The 12,974-nt window shown below is 39.2% G+C and overlaps 1 protein-coding gene across 1 annotated transcript; it reads left to right on the forward strand.

Moving 5' to 3' along the window:
* Positions 1-224: 224 nt before the first annotated feature.
* On the forward strand, positions 225-2,682 carry LOC147886463 (uncharacterized). The gene has a single exon (XM_087395751.1). The coding sequence runs from the start codon at positions 1,149-1,151 to the stop codon at positions 2,373-2,375; it is 1,227 nt and encodes a 408-aa protein (XP_087251877.1). The 5' UTR covers positions 225-1,148; the 3' UTR covers positions 2,376-2,682.
* The last annotated feature ends 10,292 nt before the right edge of the window (positions 2,683-12,974 follow it).

Genomic DNA, 12,974 nt, shown 5'->3' on the forward strand with positions numbered 1-12,974 from the left:
GCTCAGGATACTAGCAAGACGTGGGTGCAAGGGGGCGGACCACGCGTGTGAAATGCTCCTTGACACAGAGAGAGTCGGAGACAAAGAGAGAGACAGAGACAGAGACAGAGAGAGAGAGACTGATGCCAGAATGGAAAAATCCACGTGGGAAGAGCCAAAGAAACAAGACAAATGGTCGTGTCTCTCTTCTTCTTTTTCTCTCCTTGTTTCTAATAAGTCTCTTTTAGGCCATAGCCCAATTGCTTGCAAGCTCTTCCGCCATAGCCAATTGCTTGCAAGCTTTCCGCCATAGCCAATTACTTGCAACCTCCTCCCTTCTCTTTTCAACCAATTCCCTCCTTCCTCCCTTGTTTCCTTCCTGTTCGCCTTTCGCCTCCCGCCCCCCCCCATCTTCGACGCTTCATAAATGCTCGCGGCGACGATTCGTTTCCGATGACGCGGAATTTCAACAAAGATTGCGACACAGATTTGCGATGACTGAACAAATTGCAGGGGAATCGAAGCGAGAGACAGGTACTGGAATCGTTTCAACAAAGATTTGCCATGACTGGGAAACTTTTGCATCAACTCCAGGAACGATGGCCACATGGCCGCCTCGCTCTCTGAAGTTTCGTTCCGACGAGAGGCGTATGATGATCTGCCACAACCGAATCGGTCGTGTTGGTTGAGAACTTCGTCGGTTACTGTTCCCTCATCGTCGCCGTCGCATCAGGAATGTGGCTGTGAGCGAGGACGGAGCGAATTGATGACGATGAGAAGGCAGAGATGAATTGCGAGCGGCATAGGGTAGGCAGCTTGGGAGGGCGCAAACCTCCAAGACGAAGAAGAGGCAGCCATCGCGAAGAAGAAGAAGAAGAAGAAGAAGGGGAGGTCGATGTAGCAGAAGAAGAAAGCAAGAAGCCAAGGGCAGCGATGGCTACGGAGACAGCTGCTCTTTCGAGCTCTTGCTGCTGTTGCTCGCCATAGCCGCAGAGCTTTCTTTCCTCCTTTCTCCCCTAAAGGCCCTTTCGCTTCCTCCGCCATCGCTACCTTCCACGCATTCCTCCTGCTTCATAACCTACGGAATTCCTCATGCATAAGCTGAAATCGGTCCTCCCATAGCCTTCGCAGACAATCATCACTACCGTTTTCCATCCCAGTTCCTCTTAATGGCGCGAGGAACACCCCTGACAATCTTTCAAAATGATCCATGGAACTTACCTGCTTTCGTTTCAGGCCTCTCTCAATCGCTGCTCGCTATCCTCTTTCTCCTCCGAACCGTCGCCGCATGCCTCAGCTTCCAGATACTCAAATACTTTGGTTCGGAGCGTCCTTGCTGCTGCTGCTGCTGCTGCGGCATACCTTGTCCCTACGTGATCAGTCGGAGGCAGCACGCAAATCTTAGTCGTTTCACCGCACCTGGGGCTTGTTCAAGCCTAGTTTCTTCTCATGTCTGCAATGGCGGCGTAGCACTCGTAAGAGCTATGGACGCTCCTCGATCATGCACCCTTTCGGACAGTGGCTTCGCTTGGCACAAGTCAGAGGAGGACGAAAGCTCATTTACTGGGTCCGTAATCAGACTCAGAGATTTCAGCCGTTCGAGGGGCTGTGCGCTGGAAGGTGCAGCAATTGTTTTACCCAAGTGTGATGCAGCACATGACACGACCAGAGTTCTTGAAGGAGGGAGCCATCGGGAACATGGATTAGATGTGAACAATGAAGGGGATTCTTTTTGTCAAGAAAAGCCTCTTGTTCAGGGGAGAAGTGTAGAAGTTATGTTGGCGTTTCAGACCGACGTGATACAGGAACAAATCGAACAGGGCAATGAAGGGATTGAAAGTAAGAGCAGACTTTCTGATAGTCTCGAGAGCCTCGGATCAAAATCCACTTCTGGAGTTTCTCATTCCAGAGACGAGATTGAATTTACCAGTGTTGCCCAAGAAACACAAGAAAGGGATGGATTTATTGAGACGGATCCAGGGCTTGCCAGTGAAGGGGATCATGTGATTGCAGATGTAGTTAGGGGCCTGAAAGAGGCTCTCCAAATGGAGCGGAAAACTCTACTTGCCCTGTATGCAGAGTTGGATGAAGAACGGCATGCTGCAGAAACGGCAGCCAACGAAGCAATGGGCATGATATCACGCTTACATGAAGAGAAAGCTGCACTCCAAATGGAAGCTGATCACTATCAGAGAATGGCTGAAGAGAAGGCCACTCATGATGAACAGGCCATGCAGCAACTGAAAGATATTCTTTACAGAAAAGAGAAGGATATATACCTTTTGGAGAAGGAAGTGAAATTGTTCAAGACAAGGTTTCTTAGAGAGATGAGGAAAACAAGAAGCATCGATTTGTCTTCTCTCCTGAAAGCCAACGAGAAGGCTTCACTTTTGTAAAAGCAGAAGGATCTCAGGATAGAGTCCGACTCCCAAAATTTTGACCAAGAGTATAATATTGTTAGTTCAGCAGAAAGCCATGTGATTCACACCATGGACTAAGCTTAGGATGAGGTCAACCAGGGCAGCAGTGCTGTGCATTGTTTGCAACGTCCCTTAGACAGTGCATTGGATGGTGCTACTAGTGATACACCATTCCGTACATGCAAAGGTGTAACTGAGTGCAAGCAAGGTGTTCAGGATATGTCTGTACCAAATGAGCAATGAACCGAGGCATCTCAATCTCTTGTAGCATCGTTGATTAAAGTACAAGTACAAGTGGGATCATAGATAAACTATTTCTGCACCCGTCTCCCATGAGTTTGTGACAAACCCTTCTTCTGAAAGAGAGAACAATAAGATTCAGGGTCATCGAGGGATGGCTCTTGCAGTGATGGCCTTTGGAGTCCTAAGGATATTCTAGAGTCCTGTTGTTGATGCTGCCAGTGCCTCCTCTCACCCAAAGGACAAAGCTCAAGCATTTATTGTAGATGCCATCTATGAAGCAGAACAGTTTAGTAAGCATTCCTTACACTTGAATGTGTCATAAGGCAGGGTAAGTCCTTTAAAACTTTGCTTCTTATCCATATGTTTCAGATGGATGCCCTGAAGAGGATAAATTCCAACATCGAAACTTTTCACAGCTACAAGCATTCTGCCACACAGTAATTCAGGCTCAATTGTCATGAGCAAGGTGACACACATGACATCATTGCAATTTCTTCGCAACTTCCATTGCTCAACCCAGAGTTGGTTTTTGAAAATTACTCTGAATTCCAGATATATATTTCACTATCCGTGGGTGCAAAAAGATATCATCTGTAATCTGCTTGGAAGGACGAACAAATTTCAAGAGCTTCCCAAGCCAAAGGTATCACTGCTGATTGAACTAAAGCATCACTCCTGGTTGCCAAAATCCTCCCTTTAAGGTGCAGAATTTTTTCCCCATGGGTTTTCAAGCACGGTTAGTAGAGGATAGTTGTGGAGCCTAAAAGAGGGCAGGGTACAAAAAGTCATCTCTGTTTTGTTGCATGGGGTATGGTCCAAAAGCTGAGTTTGTATGTCTTCTGAAGAATGTGTGAAATTTATCAAGTGTTTTTCTTTTTGACCTGGTTTGAGTGAGGCATTGATTGTCTTGCTGACAATGTATTCATTCTTTACCAATTGGATCTCAATGGCAAGTGGAAAGTAATAGATACCAGAGTCATGTGGCAACTCATATTTTCAAAGATTTGGAGTAAAGACATAACCAAAAATATTGCCACTCTCCTCTGGCTTATCCTTCTCCCCTGGTTGTCTTGACTAGTGCAAGAGGCCTTGTCATTAGAAGAGGAGATGTCCAATGTAAAAGATGCCCAAGGATTAAGGAGGACCTAGTTCACTTCTCTGTTGCTTGTCCATATGCTACAAAGGTTTGGAATTGGTACACTTTCAATGGAGGAACCACTAAATTTGAAAGCTATTCTCCTGGGAGACTCTTAGAAAGTGAACCACTCCTGGGACCTAGTTCACTTCTCTGTTGCTTGTCCATATGCTACAAAGGTTTGGAATTGGTACACTTTCAATGGAGGAACCACTAAATTTGAAAGCTATTCTCCCGGGAGACTCTTAGAAAGTGAAGCATGATGCTTGGTTGTTGCAAATTAGAGGGCACATTTTGTGGATTCTATGGATAGCCAGGAATAATTTTCAATTGAATGAAATTGTCACTAATTAAAATGTTGTTTTATCCATGGTGGACACACTTTGTGGATTCTATGGATAGCCAGGAATAATTTTCAATTGAATGAAATTGTCAGTAATGAAAATGTTGTTTTATTGAGCCTGCTTATAGCCCATAGAATGATCCAATTGTACATGTGTAGCAATTGGCTCAACCTTCTCCTCAGAGCCCAACTTCAGAAAAAACTAGCAAAAATTGCTGATATGAATGGCTCTAGAAAGGGAAGAGCAAGAAAGAGATTGCAAGAGCGCACAAGAACTAGGACATCTTGAGCTTTCATTCTTCCTAAAGATATTTCTAAGATTTCTTAGTTGAATAGGGAAAGAAGTAGGTGAGAATCGGGAGGTGGAATGCGAGTGGAGAGATGAGGAGTGAGGAGATGGAGGGGCTAAGAGTGGAAGTGGGGAGGTGGTTAAATTGCCCCTCTCCTCTTCCTCTTTGAGCATAGCCATGGGTTGCAAGCAAGGAGGAGGACAAGGGTAAGATCCTCCCACCTCACGACCACGGCCATGTGCAAGGAGGACAAAGGGACTTGGTATTGGGAGGGGATAAACCCCACCCCTCCCTATGCACAGTCATCAGGCACACAAAGGACAAGGGGAGGGGAGGGTATTAGCCCTCCCCTCTCCCTCCCTATGAGCGGTTGTGGCTTTGCGCATGTACAAGGAGGGGAGGTATGTAACCCTGCCTCCTCTTCCTTGCATGCTCAACCGTGTTCACACACAGGGATGGCACTATGCCGCACACATGGAGGAGGATCGTGAGAGAGAGAGAGAGAGAGAGAGAGAGAGAGAGAGAGAGAGGGGGGGCTAATTTTCTTTTAACTTCTTTATAAAAAAAGTTAATTAATAAATGTTTTAATATAAGTTTGAAAGTATATATATTATATTGAAAATGTGATAATTTTAAAATGTTAGATTTTTTATTTAAAAACATAAATAAATAGAATTATAAATGGCATTTTTTATAAACTGAAAAAAGTAATAATATTTAAAATGATATAATATATATATATATAAGGTTTATTTATACAAATATTTATATTTAGAATTACTATTTTAAAACTTGTATAATTAATATGTGTTGTTTGTTTTGGCTTTGCGTTATTTAGTCCCACACCAAGGCTTAGCACATGGAGTAGTCCTTGGCCCCTTTTTCACAAGGCACGAGAGCTAGATGGAACCACCCCAAGGGTTACATCCTTGGATTTTCTTAGAGAGTGAGGTGGTTTTTTTTAATTCTAGATATTATCTATCAAATAAACAATTAGTCCTAATATTAGGTCAAAGTCTTTTTGAGTTAATATATGAAATTTAAAAACTATAAGAATACTACAAAATGTGAATATAATAAATTATATGGTTAGATTATCTAAAGTTTAGTTGTTTACTTATAAGTCTATCTAAAACCTTTATTTATTTTTCATGCAAGGCCTAATCGTGGAGAACTCTCTAGAAATACCCACCCATGAGATTAGAGCATATGTCTTTAATGTCACATTGAATTTTTACAGAAGAGAGTATAACCTTGATAACTTTGGAAGGTATATTAGATATCACATGGGTAGGAGAGCTTGGTTTTTGGTTCAAAAGAAAGACAAGTTATTCTATGTGATTTCAAGGAAAGATTTCAAAGGAAAAATGAGTCATGGGATGTGACAATTTTAAGACAGATATGATTTTTGGTCTTGTAGGAAGAATATTTGATGAATCCCCATATTTTATGAATATTCTCATGAAGTCAAAGGATTCTCATGTTGGTGGTGATCATTTGCTACACAATTTATGATGACACCTCCTAAGCCATTGGAGTTTCCAGACCTAAAGAGTGCATTGAAGGCTTTGGCAAAAATTTGGAGACAATTTTCCAACTAGGTGGAGGCAAATAAAATGTGTACAAAGATCATGGTTGAGTACTTCAAGGATGCATGAAATAGCACATGTAGAGGATGCAGCACATACAGCTCCGGTGTAGGGTCAGGAAGCACATGCATCTTTGGTTCAGGGACAAATAACACATGCTACACTCTCTCAAGAACGTGTAGATTAGGTTAAGAAAACTAGGTTTGAAGCTTTGCTTCCTCCAAAAGAGGCTGAACATATACCTTTGGTTCAGGATCAAGAAACGCATGCACCTTTGGTTTAGGGACATACAGCACAAGCTACACACTTTCAAAGTAATGCAGATTTTATTGAGAAAATTGGGATTGCAGCTTTGTTTGTGGAACCTGTACATGAGACAAAAATGCAATATTGCTTTAAGGACCTATAGATGTGAATGATGGCACTCATGGAGAGGCAAAAGTCTTGACTGCACATCAACTAAACAAAATACAAGAACATGAAGGAAGGTCCAACGTAATCATGGTAAAGCGCCTCCAAAATAAACCACGATGTCGAATGCAAAAGGAAAATAGTTCAAGATTTACTATTATCAATCTCAAAAGAACATGACAAAGACATCGCTTATCTACAAAGAAATGATGGAGCAAAGTAGGAGAAGAAGATGAGGATGTGCAAAATAGAAAAGGTGAAATGACATCAATGAAACCACTGAATCACTATCTTAATGAGGTGGTTACGGATGATGGTCTAGGATATATTTTGGAACACTTGCTCTACCCTATGAATGCTGCAAGCCTCTATACTAATTGTATGATGCTGGATATATCCTTTGCTACAAAAATATTCAAATGCTTTGGTGGATGGAAAGACACTGGTAATGTCAAATGTAATGCTCTATCCAACCATGTTTATACCACACAAAATGGCAATGAATGAATCTATTTATTTGAGAGGGCCCAAACAATTTCAAGAAGCATTAACCAACTTTCTTGGAACAAAAGTTTCAACTGTGGGTACATTTGGTGTAGGGGTAGATGGACATCTACTAAGGGATGCAAAAGGCCTTCCATAGGGCTCCCTAATTCCATATCTACATTGCAATGATATGTATCTTCAATTGTGAGTACAAATATATGATTGACTCTAAAAGACTCAATCAAGATTTTGTTGCCTTGCAAAAGGTTACCTCAACTGTAGAGATGTTGATGAAAGCAAGGAACTTATGGAAAACATGCGAGCAGCCTGTAAACACTCTCCAAAGAACCTCCACCAAGGGGAAAACCGAAAAGCTCATTGCATTCTACAATCGCCTAAGTGCAATTGTACCAAGGGCAAAGCAAGATCAATATGAGGTGATGACAAACTTCCAAGTGGTAAGGGATAGATACCAGGAATACACAAATATTATTTTAATCGTGATGATGTGTTCACCCAAATGCTTGATGTGTGCTTTGCATGTAAAAAGGCAGATGTCACATATGAAGTGCCTGCATTTATTATTGTAAAGGCTAGAAAGGCTAAGAAAAAAGAGATAACCACTAGGATGTGGTGGCTGGTGAAGTATCTACCAAGTACCTATGCATCCATGTCATCCAAGAAGATTGTGAAAAAAGAATGGTTTTTGGAAAGAAAGATAAAGATTTTTGCATGGCGGAGTACATCAATCTCCCTATGAAGCACGATGTAGTGGATAGTGTAGCAAAATATCTACTCTTTAAAAAGAGCATCCCAATAAATTAATAATACTTTTGTGAAGCAGATGGTAGCCTCTTTACCCTTGACTAATGAAAAGGCATAGGCACACAAGTGGGAAAAGGTACAACAAGATGATGAAGGAGCAGTTACAATGAGCATGAAAACATATATCCCACAATAAGTGTTGACATAGAAGCTCATAAATGAGCATGCAATGAGAATAATTAAAAAAATTAGAACCTTGTATTTAAGAGAGAATTTTAGAACCTAGAAAGCAAGTGGAATTTAATAGAGTTACATGTGAGGACTTCCGAATTGATGATACAACATGGAGCAAGATGCGTTTCTTTTTTATCGACAAAATACCACCTATCCACATTTCATAATTCATTGATAGAATATTGCATTCCACAATTACTAAAGTGAGATTATGCAATATTGTTATAAATTTTGTTAGTAACAAAGACAAAGAAGCCATGCTTTATGTTTTAGAAAAACAATATGGCAATGAGCTTATATTTGTTTAGTACAGAAGGCAAAGAAGCCATGCTTTATGTTCATGGATGTTTTTATCTAAGGTATAGAAATATAGTATTATAATATACTAGAAAATTTTTTCATAAATTATTTTTAAAAGTTTCAAAGCATTGGCGATTTCAAAACTTGGCTAAATATTCTAGAGCATTTAAAAAACTAAAATATACTATAAACTAGTGATATCGTTTCTTTTCCATTTTACATAATTTCAAAATACATGAAATAGCTAGCATTTAGGATGCTGTAGAGTATGCAAAACATAAATTTGTTTAAGGATAATGAATATCCTTCAAATCCAATGGGGGAAGAAAATTCTCAAAGTCTAGTTTAAATAGTCCAAAAAAGCTAATTATAGCCTTTTCTTTTACAGCTTGACTTCCAGAGTGCTAATGCTCTATCATACGGAAAGCTACTAACATCATAATAAGAAGAGTATAATCTCAAGCTAAGATCTAAGTTATCATCTAGCTTATTATGAAGCTTATTCTTCAAGTAACCGAGAGTACTAAAACACCTTTCATCCTCAACTGAGCCAAGAATAAAGGTTTGACATAAATTTGCATGCTTGAAGTACTCAGAAATGTTATCTTATAGGAATGTACTGCGAGAGAGCTCGTTCCAAAGCCGAACCATCAAACCTTGCATTTGAACATCTTCCATTAAATTACTTTACTGGTACATGACTTCTCCAAAAAAGGGAAGACTATGAATAAAGCTTTCCAAAATCCAACAAACCATTGTACCCTATATTGTCCATGTCAATGTCCTATCCAAAGTGTTTTTTGAGAGCATCCAAATGATTCTTTAGACCTGCTTTGATACTTTCATAAGATCCATTGACCCAAAAATGTGGAAATATGATGGTAAATGAATCCATTAGGTCATTTAGTGGAAACCTACTTCTGATTTCATCTACCATTGCACTTGCAACTTCACTAAGGGGATTTAACTGTTTGTCCTCTTTAAAAAAGCCTCTTTTTTAACGTATTGTAGTCTTTTGTGTCGTTTGTTTTCTCTTGTCATCCTGAAAACCTGATTGTTTGCACGAAGGCAAACATATCCTTCTTGGTCACATGTTAAAAGAGAGGAATCCCCATCCAGGTCTATTGAACTTTTCCAATCTTTAAACAATTTCTCGTCTTGAAAACTAGAGCTTGACTTCTTATCATATGCTGTTGTTATACTCAAATTAGTGAGTTTTATTGCCTTGACATATTCATTGATATAAATATCCTTCGATTGAGACATTTTACTCAACATATTCATTTTGTCTAAAAATGGAATAATTCCACACAATCCCAATATCGAATCTATGTTGGTCAGTTTATGATACAAAATATCTACCTTTTCAACCTCTTCTTCTGCCTCCATATGCATTAAATAGACCGAAGTCTTGTATTCATCCCATAATCTTTACACAAGCTGAACCAAAGATATCCATCTAGTATCCACATTCTTCAAAATCTTTCTCCCTTTTGTACCCATTGCTTCTGCAATAACTCTAAATTGATTGTATCTTTTTGTACTGTTGCAAAAGTAAGAGTAGCTTTTTTTAACCAAAGTCTCAATTCGTTGTACTGATGGAAATGTGGATACAACTTTGTAAGCTAGATTTGTGCGATGAGCCATACAATGTATCCCAACACAGTAAGGAGCATATTTTGTTTCTATTTGTACAGAGACACCATTCCGACAACCTTGCAAGACTGAAGCACCATCACATGCAAAACAAACAAGTCTCTTGACCATATCAGACTCTGTCACACCTCCATACTCTTTTAAAGCTTGGATCAAAACTTGCACTAAGTTATTAGCATTGGATTCTGAATCAAGTTTGTGTACATGTAAAAAATATGGTTTTCTCTTATTGTTTTCTACCACGTACAAATGCATTCCCAACCACGATGTAGTATCCACAGCTTGTACTCATCCAATGACACTGAAAAAAAGTTTGCAAGTTTTAAAGTCTCCTTTAAATCATCAATTATGACTTGGTTCATGTGGTTAGCCATATCTGTTGTGCTATTCCTTGACTAATACATGCTTGCCAAATTAAGAACATCCAAAAATTGAAGATATGATTGGTAACCCAAGAAATCTACTAGTGAGTGGCCTTGCCTCAATATTTGCATGATAGTTGAGAATTGCACTATCTTTTCTCTATCAACCTGATCATAGATACATTGCCAATGCTTTTTCAATGATCCTTCACTTTTATTTCTACTAGACTCTTGTGCAAGCAAGAACTTATTGTACTCAATCTCATTTTTTAAGTGGCGGTTATTTTCCTTGTCCCATTCTTTGATCACTTTCTTTTCATTACTTGTACCTTCTACAGGCTTGTAAACCTTCCCACAATGCTTCTCAATCGTATCAATCTTCAATTGTCACCGTGCCTCCTTTTTCTTTGCCCATGTGCATATTTTACAAATGGCCCACTTGGTGCATCCCCAGTGTCCACTTGTTCTACATCTAACCAAGGATATTTTGCTACCCAATCTTCTTGAAAATTCCTACGAATATCCCAAGCTCTCTTTCTCTTGTGCTTACTTGAAGATTGAAGAGTTGCAATTTTTTGATGCATTCTCAATGGCTTCTTCAGTTGGTGTTGACATTGATGATATTGTTACTGACATTTTTCCACTTTCCAATCCAGTTAAATCCACTACCTCATTATTTGTTAATGGTGTGCCAGCTGATGAATTTTTGATTCCAATTGCATTCCCTTGATTACAATTTTGTGAGCTTGTCTTCCCTTCTTCCAAGACTTGAAAACTCAAATCCCTGTTAAAAATATCATTGTTAAGCAATGATCTAGAACATTGATTTCTAGCATGATGCATTGTGCCCAAAGCATGTTCAGGAGTCCCATAAATTGCTTCATGATTCATGGATGATGAAATTGAGAGTAAATTCTCTGGTGTACTTGATGTTGTAAACATGTTTATATTAGTGCCCAATGATGTAGACGGTAATAAGAAAGATGTCATTTTTGTATTTTTCTCCAAAGCTTGAACTTTCTTCTTTCTTCCCATGATAAGTACCTGTTTCAAAAATTGTCTTTATTAGTTGAGCATAAAATAAAGCATAATTTCTTTTCTCTAAACACATGCTAAAAAAATAGCATGATACTTCTTATCTTTATAAAATTATGTGCACTTCAAGTGCGTTGCAAATCAAATATTACACATCTTCCAAGAGAAGAAATAGTTTAATTTATTTTCATACAAATCTACTATATGAATGCAAAATGAATACAAGTCCACCACATGAATACAACAACAATATATTTTTATAAGAGAGCATATTTTATATGTTGCTAGCTTCAAAGCAACATTCATCTTATCAAGGGGCCACATTGCTAGACTTGCATTGCATCCAAATGTTGATAGGATACTATAGGTATCCATAAGTGCTATTCTCTCTGTAGAATTATCAGTCATTATCTTTTCAAAGGCATGTTTTTTAATACACTTTAATAGTGCATGATTAGATATGGGGCGAGACATTTCAAAATACTCAACTGCATCTTCCCAAAACTGTATAATCTCTGTAATTATCCATCCTAATGTATATATGTTTGACTAAGGGCTATACACGCCTCTCCTAGAAAAGCATTGAAGCTCAGGTGCAAGCCAATTCTTTTGTGCATGCTCTTGCTCTTTCTTATGCTTCCATTGTGTAAATTGCTAGTCATTCTCTAGAGATGTCTTCTTCATATCCTTAAAAGCTTTTCTAGTCTCTGAAGAAACTAGTGCCATCCCCCAATCAATTATGCCAACTCTACATGCACCATTTGCTGTGAAATCTAACAGAATGTTACCAGGATGTAAGTCTGTATGAATCCATTGACCCTTATGCAACCTTGCTAATCTAGCAATGTATGCATGTATAATGTGGTGCACATTTGAACTAAAGTAGTTAATTTTCTCCCTTGTGCATACATCTTTCAATGTTCCTTGTGCCCTTGCCTTCGTTTCTTTGCCTCTTTTTAGGACTATGTCAACATAGCACCTAAACCTACCTTGCTCATATGGTAAAGTTCTCATGAAGTGCATCAAGCTACCACCGTTAAAATATGGTGTGATAGTCCACAAGGGCTCTTTTGGAGTTGTTGCAATAACACGAACAAGCACAAGATGCCGAATTTACATTTGTCCCTCCTTCCTTGCCTCTCGTGTACGATCCCCTATGTCACCCTTATATCGCTTTCTAGCATAGCATATATGCTGTAATAATCCTGGAGCACCTATGAGTCATACTTTGTAGACAAATCCATATGTGCCGGAACCTATCTTTTCACCAACTTGGATCTCATTTTCAATTATGTACATCATGAAGGACACATTGCTTATATGACTTTCCCTAATTTATAGCTTTTGAGAATCACTGCCTTGCACTTCTTGCATTTTTCCATTCAAAATCCTTGCACTTTCTTCTCCTTTTGCTACTTCCTCTGCCCTTCCGAAAGCAATCGCTGACTTTTTCTTCCAACTTGCAGCTAGTATGGCTTTCACATCCGACCTTATAACCTTTGTCTTATTTTTCTTCCAGAAGGAATTCCATAAATGCATCTCTGCCTCATTAACATCATTTACAAATGTTGGGTTCCTTGCGCATGCTTCATGAAACCGATCCAAGACATTCCCAATGTTGCTCTCTACCCATATCATAACATCAATGTCCCATTTTTTGTGATCCCTTCAAGGTGATTCCTATTAGGATCCAGTTCTACTTGATGCCACAACTTTGCTCTTTAGA

Source organism: Dipteris shenzhenensis, chromosome 24 (genome assembly GCF_047967505.1).
Source record: "Dipteris shenzhenensis isolate YYH24624 ecotype China chromosome 24, Dip_SZ_1.0, whole genome shotgun sequence".
NCBI lineage: Eukaryota > Viridiplantae > Streptophyta > Polypodiopsida > Gleicheniales > Dipteridaceae > Dipteris > Dipteris shenzhenensis.

Excerpts from the sequence above, each read along its gene's own strand:
- LOC147886463 (XM_087395751.1), top strand. The coding sequence starts at position 1,149 with ATGGCGCGAGGAACACCCCTGACAATCTTTCAAAATGATCCATGGAAC.